Genomic DNA, 22,273 nt, shown 5'->3' with positions numbered 1-22,273 from the left:
AAACTCTAAATGAACATAAAACGAAATAAAATCCTTTCGGCTGTACTGACTTTAATTGCCCATTATCTTATTGTCACAATTAATCATATAAACACTATATGGACTGTCACCACAATGTCACATTTATTATACAGAAGGAATGTGATATTTGGCTAGTTAAGAATGTTAAATAGACAGAAATAGATCATCAAGCAACTGGGGGAGTAGGGTGGTGGTCAAAGGATTCTGAGATCAACACTGTATTAAAAGAAGTAATCTAGGAACTTCCCTGGTGGCGCAGTGGTTAAGAATCCGCCTGCCAATGCAGGGGACACGGGTTCGAGCCCTGGCCCAGGAAGATCCCACATGCTGAAGAGCAGCTAAGCCCGTGCGGCACAACTACTGAGCCTGTGCTCTAGAGTCCATGAGCCACAACTACTGACCCCGCGTGCCACAACTACTGAAGCCTGCACGCCTAGAGCCTGTGCTCCACAACAAGAGAAGCCACCACAATGAGAAGCCTGAGCACCGCAACAAAGAGTAGCCCACGCTCGCCGCAACTAGAGAAAGCCCGCACGCAGCAACAAAGACCCAAGGTAGCCAAAAATAAATAAATGAATAAATAAATAAATAAATAAAAAGTAATCTAAACAGCAAATCTCCAATCAAGAATTGTGTAGTTAAAGGCCCAAATGCACTTCTACATGGTTGACCCAGCATAAAAGAACCACTGTTGCATCCAGAGGACATGGACAGCTGATGTGTGAAACATATACAATTGAGCTGTGAGATAAAGAAATTGTGAGCTGGGAGTGAGATTTTGGAAAGTACCATTATTTCTATAGGAGAGTCTGGTAGCAAGGTCATCATTTTGAATTGAACACTGCAATAGTGTGTGGGGGGCGACTCAATTTCTTTGCTGATTTATGGCAAAACAGACCTACCTTGGGTAAGAGATGAAGCCAAGGGTAACATCACACATGCAAAGATTTTTAAAATGAGCTGAATCATGTAGTTTTACTTTTTTTTTTGCTAAACTCTATTATTAAAAGGCTTTTTAAGAAACTCAACATCTTTAAGTAACTATGTACCCCCAAGTGATCCATGTACAGGTTTGTTTTAAACCAGTCAGCTCTTTGGGCCCATTTCTTTGCTTGGTAGCTGCACACGCAGTTCTCTTGGGAACAGGCCAAGGGGACAGACATTGACTTGTTCTGATGTCTAATAGCTTGTGCATGTTTTTTAAAATAACATGAGAAAAAGAGTATACTTTTTAAAATTCAGAATCTAATTTGTAAAACTACTCATTTTAGCATGAGCTCAGTGTTGACATTTTCAGATCAATCATAAATAATGAATTCTCCCAAGAGAGGTATTTCTAGAGGAAGTGGGAAAAATGTGAACTAAAGATACAGCTCCTGCACCATAAATATCAGCCACTTTGGGCTAAGCACTCTCTCAGGGGGTGAAAATAATGCGTCAGAGCATACGTGAATATACCTTAGTTTACAGAGGTGGAATATAGGAAATTTTGAATGATCTGCATCTGATATAGTTGGTATAGTTGCTAATATTACGAAACTGCCATTTTGCAGATTCTCTTGAATGCGTGATAATAACCCGTCACACACACAGCTTTGACAGACCCAGTTTTATGCCTTCCTATGGCAGGACAGAAATCAGTTTAAAAAATCTTGTTACAAGTTGGACTTAAATTATACATCAATTATGGATTGCTCACTGGACAATGAAAGAACATATCAGAAGTCAGTTTTCACCAGTGGACTTGCATCTTCACTGGCTTCCATCTAAATGTCCAGAAGGTCATCTCCGCTTTCGTCGCTCTCCACTGTCAGCTGCCGAGTCCACCACTTCTTAACCTCGGAACCACAGGAAGCTGTGTCTGTCATGGGGTTCATCTTGCACACGACAGATTTCATTGTGGTCCGCCCTCCAAACCGTAAGTTGACCGAAGACACCGAGTGGCTTATTGGTTTTGGTGCTGTGGAATCAACAAGAGTCCCGTGAGCAGCCTGGTGTGGCTTCCCCCCGTTGCTAGCCATTCCTGAAACCCCCGATGGTCCTGTCAGTCATACTTTCCAGGAGCAAGTCCTACCCATAGATGTCACGTATGAAACCTTTCAAATACTTGGCTCTTTATATTCATAGTGGACTTTAAAATTATGTTCATGGACTAGTAACACCATTTGAAAAAAATATGTTGCTTGCAATTTTGTGGGGTTTTTTGTTGTTGTTTTTTTGCGGTACGCAGGCCTCTCACCGTTGTGGCCTCTCCCGTTGTGGAGCACAGGCTCTGGACGCGCAGGCTCAGTGGCCATGGCTCACGGGCCCAGCCACTACGCGGCATGTGGGATCTTCCCGGACCGGGGCACGAACCCGTGTCCCCCACGTTGGCAGGCGGACTCCCAACCACTGCGCTACCAGGGAAGCCCTGTTGCTTGCAATTTGAGATAACTACAAAAACTAAAAAAAAATCACTAAAAGTTCCAGTTTGGGCAAATAAAGTGTCATGGAAATGTGTCGGTGTTCATTACTATATACATATTAATATAAAGAAACAACAAAGGAAAAGAAGGGATAGTGTAATAGACAGTGAGGGGAGAGGAAGAGGTTTGGAGAAGGTAAGGGAGGAAAGATGTGGGTAAATAACATTTTTTTTTTTTGTAAAAACAGACAGAAGTGTAGCATCAGAGAAAAAGGCATGATTCCTGGACAGATTTAAAATACGCTAAGGGCAGCATTCATTTTTCCAATCCATGTGCCTGGATAAAGCAGCTTGTATGAAGACTTTGTTGACACACTCATGGCTTTGGGAGTCTATCAGTCATGGTTTGGGGTACCACTTCTGTGACCTGTAGATGTAACCAACATCAAGTTCATGCCTCTGAACCCAAGTTTCCTCAAGTGCAAAATGAAGAGATTACAAGTTTCCTCACTGGACTGTTGTGAGAATTAAAATAGATTAAATGAGATGACCTAAGAAAATGCAGAGCAGAACCGCCATGTAGTCCAGCACTCCACTTGAGGAGGGTGCATATGTGAAGGAGACAAGATCACTATCTTGAAGAGATACGTGTGCCCCTATGTTCATGGCAGTATTATTCACCATAGCCAAGATATGGAAACAACCTGTGTCCATCGACAGATGAATGGATAAGGAAAGCGTGGTGTGTATCCAATGGAATATTAGCCTTAAAACAGAAGGAAATCCTGCCATTTGCAACAACGTGGATGGACCTGGACGGCATTATGCTAAGTGAAATCAGTCAGACAGAGGAAGGCAAAACCTGTATGCTCTCAGTTACATGTAGAATCTAAAAAAGTCAAATTCATAGAAGTAGAGAGTAGAATGATGGCTACTATGGGTGGGCAGGTGGGGGAAATGGGGAGGTGTTGGTCGAGGGGTACGGAGTTTCAGTTGTGTAGGATGAATGAGTTCTGCCAATCTAATGTCCAGCATGATGAATATAGTTAATAATTCTGTATTGTATACTTGAAATTTGCTGAAAGACTAGATTTTAAGTGTACTCACCACACACACACACACAAATGGTAGCTTTGTGAGGTGACACATATGTTAATTAGCTCTACTGTAATAATCATTTCACAATGTGAACGTTTATCAAAACATCACATTGTACACCTTAAATGCATACAACTTTTACACAAAAATGAAAGGGAAAAAAGAAAAAAAAGAAAATGCATAGCATGACACTGGGGGGTACATCATTGGTACCCCATCTTCAAATGCTCTTATTCCTGCCCAGTGCCTCTTCAAACTCAGGGCGTCCCCAATACCATGTCCCTTTAATTATCACCATTGCTGGCACTGGGGCCACCTATGGGCCTTGGAAGCCACTCTTGACAGCATCCTTTCTTTCATCCTTTTAAGTGAATACCAAGGACTGTGCATCTCCCCTAGGTCGTCTCTCCTGTCCGTCCCTCCATGGTGTGGACCACTGCCTTCACCCGTGTCCTCATCGCCTCTCGCCCACACTATTGCACCATCCTCTGGCTCGTAACCCTGCCTTGGGGCTCTGCCACAGACAGCCCACTCTCTACACTGCTGCCATGTGAGTCTTCCTCAGCAGGATTCCAAATGTCACTCCTTGCTCAGAAATCTCTCCTGGTTTCTGACTGCTTACAGGATGAAGTTGAAACCACTCAGCCTGTAATTTGGGGTTGTTCATGGCCTGGCCCCAGCACTTACTCAATCTTGTTTCCTCTCACTCCCGGCTTTCCTTTACCAGGTGGAAGGAAGTCCGGTTCTCTCTGATCCCTGCATAATAGCCTCCGGGGTAGGAAAAAAGAGATTTCCCTCCCTGGTGTTAAGTGGCACTGGACAAGGGTAAGGCGAACTGTCTTCTGCTTTGCGGGACAGATGTGCTACGGAAGACTTTGCAACAGTCTCTGTCTCCTCACTTGAATCGGGCTGAGGAAGGGACACAATTCTAGAGCCTAGGAAGCCCCCGCTTTCCCGCGGGCTCACTTCTCTACAGAGAAAACCCTGGGCCGGGCAGATCATTGCTCTCCTGCCACCTCTGCATGGCCTGAATGGGATTATCCTGGCTTTCCAGACCCCCATGTCCCTCTAGAAGAAAACGCTCTCACTGAATCAATAAAATGTGGAAAATAATAGGACCGTGAGGCTTAAAGGAGGGAACGTGTGTAAGGCCCTCACAACAGTGATTGGCGTACAGTAGGTACTATAACAGATGAGATTACACTAGATAAGTTTTGTTGTTCCTTCTTTGAGAAACCTGTGTCATTTCTGAGTGACATGTATCCACCTACTCCCTCTTAGATTAAATGAATGTTGCCTACGTTTGGGAATGCCTGGAATGTGCACCAGAAGTCCGTGGTGGTAATCGCCACCACTTTCTAGATCGTGGTTATAATATCTTTGTTAATAGGTGCTGCCTTCTCTATTAGCTGACTGTTCTGTTCAGAGAAGTTATTTTGAGGGAAATGTTTTTGATGAGGGAAATACCTTTTTCATTGTTTACTGTCTATAAATACAACTTTAGAGGCAGACCTGAATTTTGAAGTTCAAGACCCCAAACACACAAAGAGCACGGATGCCCTGAAAATGCCCCACTTGCTCGAGAAAGGACTTGCCATACATACCCGAGGGCAGGCGCCACTGGCCGAACTTCCTCTGGGGCTTCCCGGCCTCGGCTGCGTCCTGCCGACTGGCTCCCCGGTCCGACAGCGTGGGGCTCAGAAGCCGCTGCCGGCTGCTCGTCTGCAGGGGTGCGGGCGGGAGAATCAGGCGGTTATTCCTCGTGCTGTGCTCTCCTCCTCTGTGCACTGGCCTGGACCCTCATTTCATTTTAAGGAAGGAAGAAAGCCCCGCAGGAAAGTAAGTGGCGAAGACAACACGGACCCATAGTGTCAACAGTGGGGACAGGAAGAATGAAAATGGGTAAAAAGAGTCAGGGAAAGTGAGAGTCACCACTGCACAGGGTGAGGAAAGCAGGCCCGACCCTGCAGGTAGTGCTTTTTCTTGGGCATCCCTCCCAGACTCCTCCACTCCCAAGGCCACACACCTGCCACCTGCCACGGGGCACCACCACGTACCAGGGCGGGGGGAACAGTGGGACTGCCTGGTTTGGGGACAGTACATGCTTGCCAACCCAGAGCCTCCAGAAGAGTTCTCAGCGGACAAAGCTCTAGGATGGGCCCCGGAAGAGAACAAAACTTAAACCAATTAACACTGAAGCCAAAGAGAAATGCTCAGATCTCCGTGCATTCACCATCCGCATCCCTTTCCTTATCAGCACCGTAGTTCTCACCTCTCTTCAGCGGCCCCTCGGGCTTTTTGACCTAAAACCAGAGAGCTCTGTTGCCATCACCTCCCCTGTCTCGCTGGCTGTGAGGCAGGAGATAGATGGGCCCCAGGCTGAACAGCTGGAGTGCATCCCCCGTGGACAGAGCCCAAGATGAAGAGGAGAAGCTGAGCCCTGCCCAGATAAGAGACCACATATTCCTCATCCTCGAGGTCAAGGAGACCTTCCCGACTACACACACGCAGAAAGGTTCCTAAAGGTTCCTCGGAGGTCAAAAAGGGAGGGAGGCGCCACCCCATGGTAGGTGATGTCAACCTACCCATAGGCCTCTTCGCTAGAATCCATCTTGGCTAAGAGATGCGTGTGCACACAGGGGAGGACCCTGAGATACGCCAAATACAGGCTCAGAACCAGGCAAAGTAAGATGATTGGCCAAAGGAAGCTGGAAGAAATGCCGCATATAAGTGATTCAAACTACCAGGAGGGTGCGACTCTCCCTCTGAGCCCGCCCGTGTGTCTAGCCACGCGTATTCTTTTTCCTCCTAAGAAACACTTTACTTGTTTCACTACTTTTTTTCTCTTTGTGGCCATTCATTTCGACACAACTGACGGGCCAGGGCCTTGTCACTGGTGGTCTAGTGGCTGGGATTCAGCGCTCACACCGCCGCAGCCTGACTTCAGTCTCCGGGGAACCGAAATCCTGCTTCAAGCCGCTGCAGGCCAAGGTCACCCGAGATCAGCTGTCTTGCTCTTACCCCGGCACCACACGTGACCACTGCCAGCCATCCTCAGGGCAGACAGGTGGCAGGGCCATTGTAGAAGCCCCACGTCCCTGCTGTGTTGACCGTCCCTGCACAAGTAGTCAGTGGCACGTGATTCCTACTGGCTGGGGAGCCAATGACATGAATCCACCCAAAACTAGGCTGTAGAACAAGAGGGCCCCTTGGAGTGTCCTGCTGGGCCACGGAGCCCCAGGCTTCAGTGTCTGTCACCTGCCCCGACTGTGTCACCACACACCCAGATCCGAGACCAGCTCCAGCCGATTCATAACTAAGCCTCACAAAGGCTGGGCCTCCCGCCAGTTGCTTCTCACACACAAGCTCTCCAGGACGCTGGTGACTCTGTGCTTTTTTTTTATGGACGTGCAGATACAGTCTGGAAATGAAGCTATGCCGGGCCCTAGTACACAGAAGGTCCTCCAGCTGAGACTCCCCAAATTCCATATGCTCTTCTGATGCCCAGCTAAAGAAGGACAAATCCTCAGTGAGCCTGACTATTTAAGGAGGTGGAAGGCCAACTGCAAGCATTTTTGCTCATTTTACTGCAAGTTTCTGTGACTTGGTGAGGAGTCATGTTCTCCTAAGTCATGTGATGTTAACTCTTCAGACAAAAATCCAACAGGATTATTAAGTTCAGAGCATTCCCACTGTTTTTTGTATCTATACAAATCAGAATCTTTTGAGATAACCTCCACTGATTCAGGGATGACAAAGACACAAACATCAACTGGATCGTGTTCCAGTTTTTTTTTTCCAACTTAACTTCCTATTAGAGATAGTGTCACTTGTTTAAAATGACTACGTGAACGGGCATCGATTCATGTTTTGCGAACACCCTCAGGTGACGGACGCCTCCCGCCCGGACTGTACCTCGGGTTGCATGTTGTTATCCTGACTGTTGGCGTTCAGGTCCTCGCTGGGCTGCGTGGTCTCAATACTGGGTGGGTTCAGAAACCGGCTCAGCTCCTGCTGTTGGCTCTCTCTCAGGCTGTGGATGATGCTGCAGGACTGCTGCTGTTTCTATGGAAATAGGATCGTTCTTTCAGGGACCAGAATTTCAGCCCAGCATCCCCCTGCCCGCACCGCTCAAATCTTATTTTCTTCTCTCTTCTTCAAAGGACCTGAATGCCTGGTGACCTCTTAAGAGCTTCCAAGTAAAGGTTCTTAACTGATTTCCCTGAGGAGCATCAGATTGCTTTAAAGGAGGACTTGGAGACTTAGGAATTGTCTTCCCATCCTGTTTTCATTTGCATAACAATTGGAATAGTTATGCTCACTGATACTACCTTGTGTTTTACTTTAAATAGAGTTTTTTTCCTTCTCTGAAAACATTTTTTTTTAATCGAAGTATAGTTGATTTGCAATGCTAAGTTTCAGGTGTACAGCACAGCGATTCAGTTATACATATAGATATATTCGTTTTCAGATTCTTTTCCTTTATAGGTTATTACATAACACTGAGTACAGTTCCCCGTGCTATACAATATAACAGAAATTTTAGATCATTAATGTGAGTTTCCATTTTTTTCCCTTCTTATCTTACACTGTGCTAAGCCAATGTGGATCGCTCCTTTCCTCTAAATTGGAAGAGGCAGGAGACTTGGGTGGATGAGTGAAACCCTTGCTTCACTCTTGTCTTGGCTCTGGTTGGAGCAGGCCAATGCAGCAGCGGGCCAACCTGTCTTGGCGCACACTGAGGCCTGGACGGTCTGGGGTGAGTGGGCACTGCCCGTGCCCTGTTAGGGCCTGTGGGGGGGCAGACGTGATCCCTGACCTAGCAGGGCTATGGTGGCGCAGCTGCTGCAGCTGCCTTGCTATTAGAGGTTGGACGGGCTCCTTGCTCTGGGGACCTTTTCTCCTCCGATAGATATGTTTCGAAGTTGGTGGTGTTCTGAGAAACAGGATAAAAAAAAAATCTGTTATGGATAAATGTTTAGTGGTTAGTTTGATTTTCTTCCCGTGTGTGTGAAGCATAGGTCAAAACCACTCATAAAAGTAATAACCTAATGGAAGTGCCCACTGTAAACACAGCCTATATCAATACAGTGTATGTTCATGGATTTATGAGTTAGAGAGTCTTAAAGCTTATAGTTCAGGAAGCAGATCATAAACTCTGGGGAGAGGCGGTCTTTAATTAAAGATCAAACAACACTGTCAACAATATGTTGGTATTTTTAGGAGTAATTTAAAAGTAGTTTTGTAAATTCAGTTGCCGTTCAGTATGTAGAGATTTCTGGCATTGTGAACACTCATATTTCATAAATGGAGATCATAAATATTTTAATATCCATAAACTGCTTTTTCAACGTTCATGCTAAGCTAAAAATGTGATTCAATGGAAATTTCTTATGGACTCTGCTCAAGAGGGTATGGCTGAAGGTGGACCAGAATTCAGGTTTGAATCATCGTTAAGTGGATAAAGGTGACGTGGCTATGGGCTCATAAGGTGATCACAGAAGGCTCCAGCGTAGGTGCCGAAGGAGCTCTTTCCGTTTGACCCTCCTTCCCCCCCTCCTTTGGGAGGAGCGAGTAAAGCCTGATGGGTCCAGCTCACTCACGGCTCTGATGCGCTTTAAGCACTTCTTCAGCCACATGCGGATGGTCTGCTTGGCCACCTCCTCCTCGATGGTGTACTCCAGCTGCTCCCTTGCGAGCAGCTCCTCCAGCTGCAAACTCTTCCGGATGTCAACCGACCGGTAGGAAAGCATGCTGGTGGGGGGGAAACATGCAGTGATGAGCTCTGAGGTACCTGGGGTCTAGACTCTCAGAATCCAGAGAGAACATCACTCCATCCAACCAATGTAACATCTGGACGCCAGCCCTGACCAGCTGGAGGGCTTGGGCTGGTTATGTCACCTCTCTGTCTCTCCACCCTCATCTGTCACATGGGGAGAGTCATGAGACCTACCTTACTATGTGACGAAGTTCGCTAGTATTCGCAAGGTACTTGCAACACTGTAAGCGTTTGTGAAACAAAATGTCCAGGCTAGGCCCTGACCTATATTATCAGCTGCTTAAGACTCTGGAACTTTCCCTGTAGAAGGAAGGCTGCTCTTTCTATACTGTCTTCACATTCAGATCCAATTGGTGATGGTCAGGAGGCTTGGCTGTGGGTCATGCATCCAATCCCGCCGCCATTTCCCTCTCAATTTAACTCATTTGCCCCCTACATCTTCCTCATTCATGTTAGATGGGTGCAAAGCCAGGGTGGAACGTTCACTCCCATTTGGCCCTCGATACAATAGGCCCAGGCAGTGGCAAATGAAAGCAACACAGCTGACGTGCTGCACTGGGGCCCCTGGGCAATAAGGCACCTCATCCGTCCAGGCTGAGGGGCTCAGAGCCAAAGGCACAGCGCCTTCTGGTGCTACCTGGTGCAGCCGCGGTACCCAGGTTATTGCTCAGCCTCTGCCTACCCCGAGCTTCGAGCTCAGAGCCCTCTCCATAGTCCAGATCACAGCCTGGAGGCGCCGGAGGGGCCCTCCCCGTGCAGGTGCAGCCCTGGTACGATGACCTACTCTTGTTTGCTAAGGTTCTTCCCACCGTGGGCGAAGAAAGCACGTTTGCTCTTCCTCTCTTCTCTGCCTCATCAAGAATCTCATCGTTGAACAGTTGTCATCATATCCAGGGCTAGAGGAATAGGGAGGGGCAAAGGATGCCACCATCAACTTCGCCTGGGTCCACGTCATCAGACACACCAATGTGATCCAAAGAGGCTGCGTGTTAATTATTAGGGACAGTGATATGTCTATGCACCTGACTTTCAGCCTAAAAATATTTATCACTAGGAGGGAAGACGGAGTGACATTCTGAGAGAGATGGCATCCTTTGCTGTTCATCGGTGTTTTCTGCCTCATCTTTTCCTGCCTTTTAGCTTTCCCCTAGGAATAAGTGAAGAGAGGGAGGTAAAATCGATAACTTGAGAGAACTTCTCCCAGATCTTTCCTCTGTTCTGGTCTTTTTTCAAATTCCAGTCACAACGTATTTCTGTACGCCTGAACGCTCCTGAAATTTGTGACACAGTACCCAACATTTTAACTTGCCAGGTATATGCAACATGATGAAAATAGTTACTGGTGGCAGAGGACGGTTCTTGACTTTTTCTGGGGCATGGATCCTTTGGCAGCGCAGCTGATGGGACATTTCTTAGAACAAGGTTTTAAATACATTAAAAAATCTGCATTACAAAGGAAACCGGTTATATCGAAATACAGTTCTCAAATTATTTTCTTTGAAAAGGTGATGACGTAGTAACATAAGTGCTTCTGTATTATTACATTAAATAATAACATCTAGCTGAGGTCAAATGACTACTGTAACTCAGAACTGGTGAGCATAACGGATATTTTAAGATATCAGACACACAGTAATGCGTGTGAAAATGTCTGTGATTTCTACTGGTGACAAAGATACAGGTATATCATTGAAGAAAATGCTGCATTTCAGTGAGTAATTAGTGAAAATAAAGATGTAATTGTTTCCCTTTCCAAGACCACGGACCTCTGAATTCTATCCATGGACTCCCGTTTAAGAAGCTCTTATGGGTTGCATTGTTTTCCCCTCAACAAAAGCTATGTTGGAGTCCTAACCTCCAGTACTTTGAAGTGTGATCTTATTTGGAAATAGGTCATTGCAGATGTAGTTAGTTAGGATGAGGTCATGCTGGAGTAGGTTGGGTCCTTAATCCATTATGACTGGAGTCCTTATAAAAGGGGATATCTGAACACGGACACAGACACACACACAGAGGGAGCACGCCTTGTGAAGATGAAGCAGAGATGAGGGTGATGCTTCCACAAGCCAAGAAACACCAACAATGGCCAGCGAGCCACCAGCAGCTGGGTGAGACCTGGATCAGATCCCCCCTCACAGCCTCAGAGGGAACCCAGCCTACTGACATCTTGAATTCACTTCCAGCCTCCAGAGCCGGGAGACTAAACTTGCTGTTTAAACCGCTTAGTGTATGGTATTTTGCTAGAGCAATCCTAGTGAATAATACAGAAGCCTCTGTGTCCCCCTTTGTCCCGTCTGGGTTCTCATGAAATGGCTGGAAAATGGGGTTTGCCAACCAACCAGGGGCAACCGTCCCCGGGTGGGCCAGGCCGACTGTGGCCGGACCCGTGAGTGAGAAGGTTGGGGGCTGTAGCTTGCACTTGACCACAGGGGCCTGAGGAACAGAGCAGGTGCCCAGCTCTCCTGGACCGCTTCCTTCCTATGGTATGAGGGGCGGCCCGGCTCCTCTCCCTGTGCAGCACAGACGCAGGGCTGTGAACCGCGGTACCTGAGCACATCATGGAAGGTGACATCACCGCCGTTGTGCAGCCTCTCCATCTCGTAGCACATGTGCTTGAACAGAAGCTTGTCCTTGTCCAGGTCCACCTCCAGCCTCCCCCGCAGAAGCCGCAGCAGGAACTTCACGCGGAAAGTCGGGATCACCCCCTGGTGACAGAGCACAGTCACTCGGAAACAGACCACAATGATTCGCTTGGGCTTCTGTTTGCACAGCAAAGAAGCCCACATCTAGCTCTCAAAAGCTAACATAATCGGCACCGGCACAAGGAAGCCTCTGGCCTCCCAGAGGCCGGGGGGCTCTGTGCACCCAGGGGAGCCAGGGATTAAGAGCCCAGCCCGTGGAGTTGCTGCTGGAGCATCTCTGGTTCTAGAGGGCGTCCCGCCGCCACGCGGGGGCAAGGAAGAGGCAGAGGGGACCCTCGGCCTCCCCCGGGCACAGCTTCTACACTCCCTCTTCTTCCTGTTGCCCCCTGCACTGCCTCAGCCGTGTTCACCTGTTTCTCTAACACACGTGCCAAGTGGGCCAGTAACGCACGGAGCGGAAAAAATGGGGCGGACATGTGTGTATGATCCTTCACTTAGTCCAGATGCTGGGGACTTCTAACCATGGGCTCAGAGCTACCCTTCTAGGGAAAGACCACTCTTTTCCGGGGCTTCTCTGTTGTTAGGACAATTACATCCAGCAGGACGGGGCTCCCAGATCTGCCCTCTCGCTGGTCGGAGCAGATGCAGATTCCGAGGACCTAACACATGTCACTCCGTTCAGGGCAACAAAACCTACGGTGCCAGCCTGGCTGTGACTTTGAGTTAAGGAGTTGGGTGAGAGGCAGGGATGTTGGTAGCCCGTGAATTCCCGTCGGTTACGAATGTCTACACGTGTGAGTGGTGGTGTCGCCTTCTGTGTGTGTCAATGGAAAGCAGGTTCCTTGCAGTGGCAGTTACAGAGACCTAAGTGGATCCAGGTGAGACAGAGACAGGGCCAGACACCTGCACACGCAGGTCACTGTCTCGGAAGAACCCCCCCCCCCCCCGCCCCAGGCCAGTGCCTGGGGGCCGCTAAGGAGAGAGGGAGCAAGCCCAGGGGCTGGAGAAAGTCCTGCATGGCAGTGCAGACCCCAGCTCTGGTCCAGGACCCGGTTTGCTCTGCCCCTGGCTCCCTGGTGTCTGTGTCTACAGTCGTATCTTCCAGAAACTCTTTTCAGATCTTCCCCCAGGTCTGCCCATGGCTGAACTTTCCTCATTTGTCAGGTGTTACGTCAAATAACACGTCCTCAGCCAGGCCTTCAAGACCACCCCGCTAAAGCATCTGCCCCCCATCTCCAACCACTCTGTCCCGTGCCACCACCTTCTTCAAAGTGCTTATAACTTCTTGAAATGGTAATAATTATTACAATCATTGTTTGCCCACAATGGAACACAGGCTCTGTGAGCACGGGGACCTTGCCACCTCGTTCACTGTCACATCCCTGGTGCCTGGAACTGCGCCTGAAGCTTTGCTAGGAGAAGGGCGAGGGGGGCAAGGGGGAGGGGGAAGCATCTGCTGCTCTGCCTAACTCTAGGCAATCTTGGGTAAGATGTATGATGAAAACATTCAAATAATAAGTCCAAAATGATAACTTTCAGAAACCACTTAAATAACTCCTTTGCACTTCTAATCAGAATTGCTGTGTGAGAGCTGAGGTGATCATGAATCTGTATTATACTGTCGCTTTGGTGATCTGAACTTCACCCCCCTCCCTGCCCTGAGCCCCAGCTGGTCTCTTCAGAGCTCCCTTGGTTTCCTTTCCTTGCCAACCTCCTGAATATCTGAAGGAGAGGACGTTTGTGGTTGGAAAGGACACGATGGGGAACTATTCTGTCCCTCTCCCTTCCTTGTACATTCTTCTAAATTGTCAATGACAGCTTTCTGCAATTCAGCAATGGCCTTTCCAAATTCAATACATGTCCACTGAAAACAACAAAACCACTGAAATGTCTGCAGTACGGCAGTTGGGGTAGGGGTGAGTTATGAGACAATACCTCTCTTTTATCATCCACCATGTTCCATATGATTTGAAAGTGGCGAAGATCGTTGTAACTTAAAAGCTGGTCCTCCTCAGTGGAATAAAACAAGGAGAAATTCTCCACAATTATGGCTTAAAAAAAAAAAAGGGATGTTAGACAATTATGCTAATCTGTCATTTTTCAGAAAAAGTACATCTATTATAAATAATGAATTTTATCACCTACATTATAAGCCAAATTATTAAAGGGCTTTTAGTATGGTTTCCAAGTTGGCATGTTTTACACTTGGACTGAGCTATTTATCCAGCTTCCACCTTTCCAAAACACGCATCCTGTGTCTAAATGCTTGTGCCAGCTGGCTTCAATTCTTAGTTGAGTTCCAGGGCAGCTTTTAAAGGTCAAGTTGAGTTCTGGATGGTCCCACATCTGGGGGGACAGTGTATATCTTTTGAAAATATAAATGTGATATTTCAAGGCTGGAAAGGTAGCCTTCCCTGGTATTTGTCCAACTGAATCCATGAGAAGAGCTTTTGAAATGAATGATCATAATAAATAGAACAACTCTTGAAATTGCAATCAACTGTCATTTACATGCCTTTCAAAGGTCTTTTCAGCTTCTGGACCGAGGGGCAACAATTTATAATTAATGCCATAAAACACCCACCCCAAGCAATCCAGGATAATTACTTGGAAATTGTACATAATTATCTAATAACCTGAGTTTAAAGAGATTGAAAAATAATTCAATGAACATCACTTACCTACAAGCAGATTTAGCATGATGTAGGCAATGATGACATAAAATGAACAGAAATACATAAGTGCCCCAGCGTAATTCCCACAGTCTGTTGCCCAGTATGTAAATTCATCTGGAGTACAAAAGGGGGGCTGGACCTGTGGGCCCGTGGCGGGGAAGGGGGGGACAGGGTGAGAGAAGAAGATTACAAATTTCCGTTAACTGACTGTAGTTGTGAACATATTCCTAACGATATAAAATATAAGTAACTTCAAAGTGATCTTTCAAAGGCCCATACATTGGGTACCTCATCTGTGGCAAAAATCAAAAAGAATATTTCATTTATACTATGCTTTTGGTCTTGTAGGATCCCAAGTTCATTGCCATTTTAGAAGCACAATGAACACGAACTCCCTTCCTTCAAGAGATACTCTTTGTGCCACCTCCACTAGCCCCAAAGAGTAAGTAGTCACTGTGATGCAAAACGCAGAAAGTCAGAGAAAAAGGTGTTTAAAAAAAAACTCTGACTTAAGTAATGGGTTAAGATTTAGGAAGATCTGCATACACAGCAAATTCACATTCAAGTTGTGTAAGGAAAAGCCAGTAATTCTCGTTCTTGGAGCATCGTTATGGAATATCATTAAATGGCACAAGATTCAGGTTATCAAAAGCCTCCCCATTCTTTTTTTTTTTTTTTTTTTTTTAGCCTCCCCATTCTTCACTGGCCCAGTAAAACTCCAACACCTCTGAGAAACCTCCTGGTTTCTTTCAGCCAGAGAGACTAGCTCTTTCTTCTGCATTTCCATGGCATTCTGCTTGTTTTTATCTAGAATTTATTTAATTCTGCCTTGTATTATTTTTGATTTGGTGAATTCTGTCCCCACTCATTCATGCATAAATTTCCTGAGCTCTTCCTATGTGCTAGGTTTATGCCCAGTGTTGGGGACAGGCTGGTGAGCAGGACCCAGACCCCTTCCCTCTGCCATGAAGCTGACAGCCTAGAACCCTGCAGTCCAACATGGTAGCGGCTAACTCCACGTGGCTATCTAAATCCAAATGTGTGTTCATTAACATTCAATACAATTAAATACAGTTGAAAATGTGGTTCCTCAGTTGCACTAGTCACATTTCAGGTGCTCAATAACCACGCATAGGTGGTGGCCACTGAATTGCCATCTTTGCAGAAATTTCTTTTAACAGTTGGTCCGGAGGGTGAGAGGGAGCTGAAATAAACCAATCAAACCGATAACTCACTGCAGTTGTGCTACACACTACAAAGGAGAAATACAGAACACTGGGAGGACACAGAACCAGCAGCCTTAGCGCTGGGCAGGATTCCTGAGGGAACTGAGCTTTAAACTGAGACCTGAAGGATGATGAAGAATTAGGCTCTAGAAGTGAGGACAGCTGAGGGAGAGTATTGCTCAGAGCCCCTGACATAAACTCCTTGAGAATGCCTTGGAATCGCTGAGGACCGGGCACGTAGTACAGGGGCCAGTACAAACCAGGGGCTCAGTGAATATCTGTTGAATTAAGTCAGAGAAGTGGAACTCTCCTGTTTGTACTTGACTGCCAAAATGTCAAAGATGGGAGGGAAAGAACAATGCTCACATAATGCAAATTTGTTGAATGGAACTACAATAGCTTGACTTGGGTTCACTGGAAATTTTTCCTGTATGTCCATGTATTGTAATGTAAAAGAATGCAATTTTACGGACTAAAGGGCCAGGATATGTGTTTTGTACACAGTCTAGATGCTACAAGGATGGTGCTGCCTATATTGTATCACCAAAGAGTTTTATCTGCTTCTAAGTGAAGGCATCGCGAGCGATGAGGGGACATTTACCATGCAGTCATGCATAATCTTGTTCCAATCTTCTCCTGTGACAATTCGGAACAGTACGGTAATAGCTTTGCCAGCTGAAGAAAAGTTTGCATGCCTAATTTAAGGAAAAAAAACCAGAATGTGAGTAATATGGTTTGTCATGTAAGGGCTGTCACCACCAAAACACATGGATTTTAGAGCAAATGTGATTGCTAAGTTACCATTTCCAAAGGTTACACCCTTTTATTTGTTTATTTATACTTGCCTCCAAGTATAGCTATCTCAGTAGTCCAACCCTAGCATGGTGCCAGCAGTTTATTGCCATTCATCTTGAATGACTGAGAAAGCAAGCGTTGACAATTAGAAGTGATTCCTTCTTATGTGGATTATGCTATAAAAGATGGGGCCACCATATATCAAATAAGTGATCTCTGCAACAAGACACGTTTGTATTTAATTTTCTGTGTAAGGACTTAAAAAAAAAAACACTCAGAAATGGTTCCACAAAATTTAAGACAATCTTTGAAAAATGCTTTCCACATATAACAATTTGGGGGTCCTAACTGCCCATGTTTTGCTTAAAAAAAAACAAAGCCATCTCAAAATTGTTTAATTAAAAAAATAATGTATCATTTCTGGCAGTATGTGGATAAAAGAATTGCTGGAATTCACCAGGATATTAGAAGTAGTTATTCCTGCATGGTGGTGGAATTATGGATTCTTTTTGTTTCCTTTTTTTTTTTTTTTTGCGGTACGCGGGTCTCTCACTGCTGTGGCCTCTCCCGTTGCGGAGCACAGGCTCCAGACGCGCAGGCTCAGCGGCCATGGCTCACGGGCCCAGCCGCTCCGCAGCATGTGGTATCTTCCCAGACCGGGGCACGAACCCGTGTCCCCTGCATCGGCAGGCGGACTCTCAACCACTGCACCACCAGGGGAGCCCGTGTTTTCTTTTATTTCTGAATTTTCTAATTTTCTAACAGTAAGCATGCATAGTTCCAATGAGAAAAATGTCATTTAAAATTTGGCCATTTTATTTTGTTTTAATTTCCAAATGATTGCTTCCCCCTCCCCATCTTTGTCTAAAACACATGCAGATATGTATCCATGATTTCATTACTAAAAACGTTTGCTTAATAGTTGAATAGAAAGATAAATAGGGCTTCCCTGGTGGCGCAGTGGTTGAGAGGTTGAAATATATACCAACCTGTTAATGTTCTCCCCATATTTCACAGTACCAAATAAGACGACTCCAGCAAAAGCATAGCACAGCAGCAGCAGGAACATCCCCACTATGATAAAGAAGCTCTTATACATGCTGACGACCACTGTCAGCAGGAGCATCTTTAGTGTCACCTGTATGGAGGTGAGGGTGGGGGTGGGGATGCGGAAAGAGAAGGAGGGAGGGGACATTCATCTCATCAAGCCATGGTGAACCCGGGAAGTAAGTAACAGTTAAGCAGTCTGGCACAAAAGTGATTCTCAAGGATGTCACTTGAAAGTTGCTTCCTATCTGCTATTAAATTTGAATTTTATTAAATACCATTAGACCTAAGGAAATTCTGCTCATATTTCAAACTTCAGCCTCTTTAGCCAAATTAATAAAAGTTCCACCACAATATTTTAAGCCTTCTATTTTTCTCTTCTCTTCCTCCCTAACTCTTTATTATACAGGCTGTGCATTTTTGGCCAATAGCAAGCAGACCCAGGATTCTTCCACTAACAGACGATCATAAAAACAAAACTAAACGATGGTAAAATACCAAATAACTATCAAATATTTACCATACTGATTATGTGGATATATGGACCCTACATGAAATAAAGTTAGTAACAAAAAAGAAAACAGTGCTGTAAAAAATGAAAAATATATGTGGAATGTATTGAACATTAACAAAGAACATCAATAAATCTGGAATCATAGGATCATGAATATTTGTTAAAGATATTCTTCTTTGCAGTAAAATTATTTAACTTTATTAAAAATAAAAACAATAAAAGAAGCATTAAGAAAGACCATTAGTCTTTGCTTTTGTGCCTGACATTTTATCTCTAGTTGATGATTGAGTTCACTCAGAAGATTAGAATAACTAAAATAACACAAATGTCAGGAAACGAATCACAAGACAATTAAGCTACCGATTCATTTGATTATTTGCTCATTTTGACTTACGATGTCTAGGAATTTGTTAACTCCAGCCCTGGAGACCCAGAAGGGCAGCTAAAGTCAGTTAGTCATCACTCCTTTCTTCAGTGTACACATGACCTATGACAGCATCTTCACAATGTACTTACATGCTTCCCGCAGATAGAGAAAAACCGGAAGACAATCACACACGCGCCCATCATGTAGGTGTACGCGTTCTGAAATTTAAACAGAGGAGAGCCTCTTGCAATTTGCACGAAAAATCTTGTTACAGTTCCATTTTTCATTTTAAGTCTTCTGTGAAGTCTACTGAATAATGAGTTTAATAAAATGTGAAAATTCCTCTAAGAAATGTATCTTAAAAAGGTGCTGAAAAGGTCACTGCCAAAATTCATGAATAAATATTAGCTATAAAATCAAATCTTAAATGAAACTTTCGTCTCTGTTTTGCTCAGCTGAATTCTGTATTTTAAAACTTATTTTACACAAAATAGTGACCAGGTCCTTTGAGGAGCGAGAAAACCCTAGGATAACAATGCAAGTGAAGAAGTCAAGGGAGACAGGAGATAAAAGAATCCTGGCTTCCTTCTACAACTAGAGGGGGTGCTGGTGTTGGAAAAGATTGCCAGGGGTCAGTTTCAGCTTCCTTCTCTCTGAAGGAAGCTGAAGCCGGCCACATGCACATTCGTCTGAGCTGATTTCAGAGAAGTCCTCCCTCTTGAAAACACATCCAGCTCTTCCTTCAAGTGTGTGATTGGCAGCAAGAGATGACTCGGTAATATCTCTTGCATGGATACCAAGGGGGAAAGGGGGGTGGTAGGAGGAATTGGGAGATTGCGATTGATACATATACCCTATTGATACTATATGTAAAATAGATATCTAATGAGAATCTACTGTAGAGCACAGGGAACTCTACTTAATGCACTGTGGTAACCTAAATGGGAAGGAAATCCAAAAAAGAGGGGATATATGTATATGTATAGCTGATCCATTTTGCTGTGCAGTAGAAACTAACACAGTATTGTAAAGCAACTATACTCCAATAAAAATTAATTTAAAAAAAAAAGAGAAGACTCATTGTGCTCTATGACTAAGAAAGCTTCATCTGAGAACAAAGACCCCACCGGCTACAAGTGCAGTAACGACAGTGGCATTAAGCTGATGCCAAGGCGTGATTATTCCCCGGGAGCCTTGCTTAGTCAAATGACAACAGTCACAGATGGCCCCCAGGAAGGGAAGATCCTTGGTGAGATGCAAAGAAATGAATGTGTCTGCACAGAAGCATCTTTGGATGGGAACAAGGACTGTGTCTTCTTTCACAACAGTCCACTGCAAAATAGAATGGAGAAGGAATGACCTTCCAGGACCACAGGTTCTTGGTGAAGAGCAGAAGCAGTCAGGCAGAGGCAAGCTGGCCTTTCGGGTATGTGATATCCTCTTTGGGGACACCCAGAATTAGAAAGTTTACTCATTCTCCTGTTTGGGCCGAATAGCTTTTGGCTACAATTTGTCTAGAAAAAGATACAAACACGGGCTTTGCTGCTCCTCTTTTCCATGTTAGCTCAGAGCCTATTGTAGATACCGTCTCTCTTTGCATTCTGGAAGGGATGACATCCCACAGCTTCTGAGATGATGACTTAATCCTTTACCTGGACTACAAGCTCCTGAGAGGTCTGACACCTCTTACCCAGCCAGATCTTGTACCACGTTCCCCTCGCTCCTTCTACTCCAGTCATACTGTCTATCCTCCCAAACCCTCCCATCATAGGGACAGCTGCCTGGAATGTTCTCCCCTCACCCTACAGACTGATCTCAATCATCACTCCCTCAGGGATGCCTTCCAGGATCTCTCTGATGAAGCCATCGTGCACTCTCCTGTGTCATCACAGGGACACGTGTTTCTCCGTCTCCCTCACCATAGCTGTAATTCTCACTGACCTGGGGGCATTTGATGAATACCGATCTAACATTCCAGGCTGTGAGGTTCATGAGAGCAGTGACTGTCTTTGTTTTTACCCATTACATTCTTCTCAATTGCTGGCACGGTGACGTGCAGCTTTTTAGTGCTCTGGATCCTTTGTCGTTTAAGGAAATGAACTGGGGTGACAACTGTTTTAAGGACACTCAGTATCTTCCTGAGCACAGCAATTTCATCCTAAAGCAAAGCCTTTGTGGTGTGTAAAGGGGTTCTCTGTGTTAGTGTAACTGAGCAGGACCCTATGGGGCCTTCCCGTAACAGAACCTCCTGCCCCCCCAGCCCATGTCCTCTGCCTGACTCCTGTCTGTAGAAAAACTTTAGCCAAAGAATAAATTTAATTGGAGAAGTGAGAAAATGCAGAAGCAAAGGAAAGCAGTCAAACAAGACAAAGTAATAATAGTTTAGCCATTAAACAAAGTCAAGGACCTTTAGTTCCTCCTCAAGGGCTATAAATAATATTCAGGTCACTGTATGACCAATTTCAAGATGATTGTCAGAGCTGACAGTGCTGTTCTGCACATAGCCCCCTCCCTCAACCTAGACAACCCTGAAACTCCCCTTTAAAAGCTCTCGCCCCCTGGCTGGCAGTGGGGAGTTGGTTCTTTGGGACATGAGTCCACCTTCTCCCCAGATTGCTGGCCTCCTGACTAAAGCAACTTTTCCTTTCCTACCGACACTTGTATCTCGAGTATTGGCTTTTATTTGGCACCTATGTGGCAGCCAACATGGGGCTGGAACCCATGAACCCATGACCTTGAGATTAAGAGTCTCATGCTTTACTGATTGAGCTAGCCGGGGTCAGTAACATTAGGGATTATTTTCCTGCATGACTCTAACACTGGAGAGGATGGGATACTGGACAGAAGAGCAGGGCAAAATAAGCCCACCCAATTACTTTTGGGTGGGATCAAGGAAGACTAAAGAAGAAAGAAAAAGTATTTATAATAATGTGTTATGGGGATGGTGGTGGGATGAACTGGGAGATTGGGATTGATATATATACACTAATATGTATAAAATAGATAACTAATAAGAACCTGCTGTATATAAAAAAAATAATGTTATGGGCTTGTATAATCTTTACAGTTAGAAGTAGTTCACATACTTGACCTTCATAATGTGCATATGGACTAGGTAAATTATGAAAATATATTCCCAGTTCATAGCAGGGAACAAAAGATCACTGAAGACAAATAACTTGATTGAAGTGCTGGATTAGGAACCAGGTCTTCTGGACCTGTGCTGAACACCATGGCAGCCACACGTGGTCAGTGAGCATTTGAAATGTGGCCAGTCTAAATTAAGATGTGCTGTCAATGTGAAATAGGCACTCAAAGATTGAATACCAAAGAAAGGGTGTAGCCTCACTCCTTCATAATTTTTACATTTCTGACATATTGAAATGATAATGTTTTGGAAATGGTAGGTTAAAAATGTATTATTAAATTAATGTCATCTCTTTCTTTTTTTATCTTTTTTATATGTGGCTCCCAGAAAATTTAAAATAACATCCAGGCCACATTTTATTTCTATTGGACAACACAGCTCATGATCACAATCAAGTACACCTATGGTGTAGAGTCTGAGCTGAATGGAGGGTGGGGAGGCTGCATGCATTTTAGGCAGAACAATGAGAACTCAGGTGTTGAGATGGGGAATGATGGCTTTCGAGAAATGGCAGCCGGGTGTCTGGGAGAAAATAAGGCAGCAAAGTATCAGAGAAT

General features: G+C 45.2%; 1 protein-coding gene across 1 annotated transcript in view; it reads right to left on the bottom strand.

Annotated features, from left to right (window-relative positions):
* Positions 1-528: 528 nt before the first annotated feature.
* Positions 529-22,273, bottom strand: part of NALCN (sodium leak channel, non-selective) — a 282,164-nt gene continuing 260,419 nt past the window's right edge. The window contains exons 34-43 of the mRNA XM_027115885.1: positions 18,718-18,786; positions 17,630-17,778; positions 16,447-16,540; positions 14,626-14,758; positions 13,880-13,995; positions 11,850-12,007; positions 9,127-9,277; positions 7,439-7,588; positions 5,128-5,245; positions 529-1,981 (exon numbers count right to left, since the gene is read on the bottom strand). Of these exons, the coding sequence (XP_026971686.1) occupies positions 1,788-1,981; positions 5,128-5,245; positions 7,439-7,588; positions 9,127-9,277; positions 11,850-12,007; positions 13,880-13,995; positions 14,626-14,758; positions 16,447-16,540; positions 17,630-17,778; positions 18,718-18,786 (1,332 nt within the window). The 3' untranslated portion in view covers positions 529-1,787. The remainder of the gene's footprint in view (positions 1,982-5,127; positions 5,246-7,438; positions 7,589-9,126; positions 9,278-11,849; positions 12,008-13,879; positions 13,996-14,625; positions 14,759-16,446; positions 16,541-17,629; positions 17,779-18,717; positions 18,787-22,273) is intronic.

Source organism: Aethalodelphis obliquidens, unplaced genomic scaffold (genome assembly GCF_003676395.1).
Source record: "Aethalodelphis obliquidens isolate GAN/ISIS:26980383/991018 unplaced genomic scaffold, ASM367639v1 scaffold15, whole genome shotgun sequence".
NCBI classification, from domain to species: Eukaryota; Metazoa; Chordata; class Mammalia; order Artiodactyla; family Delphinidae; genus Aethalodelphis; species Aethalodelphis obliquidens.
This window is presented reverse-complemented; position numbering and strand designations above follow the sequence as displayed.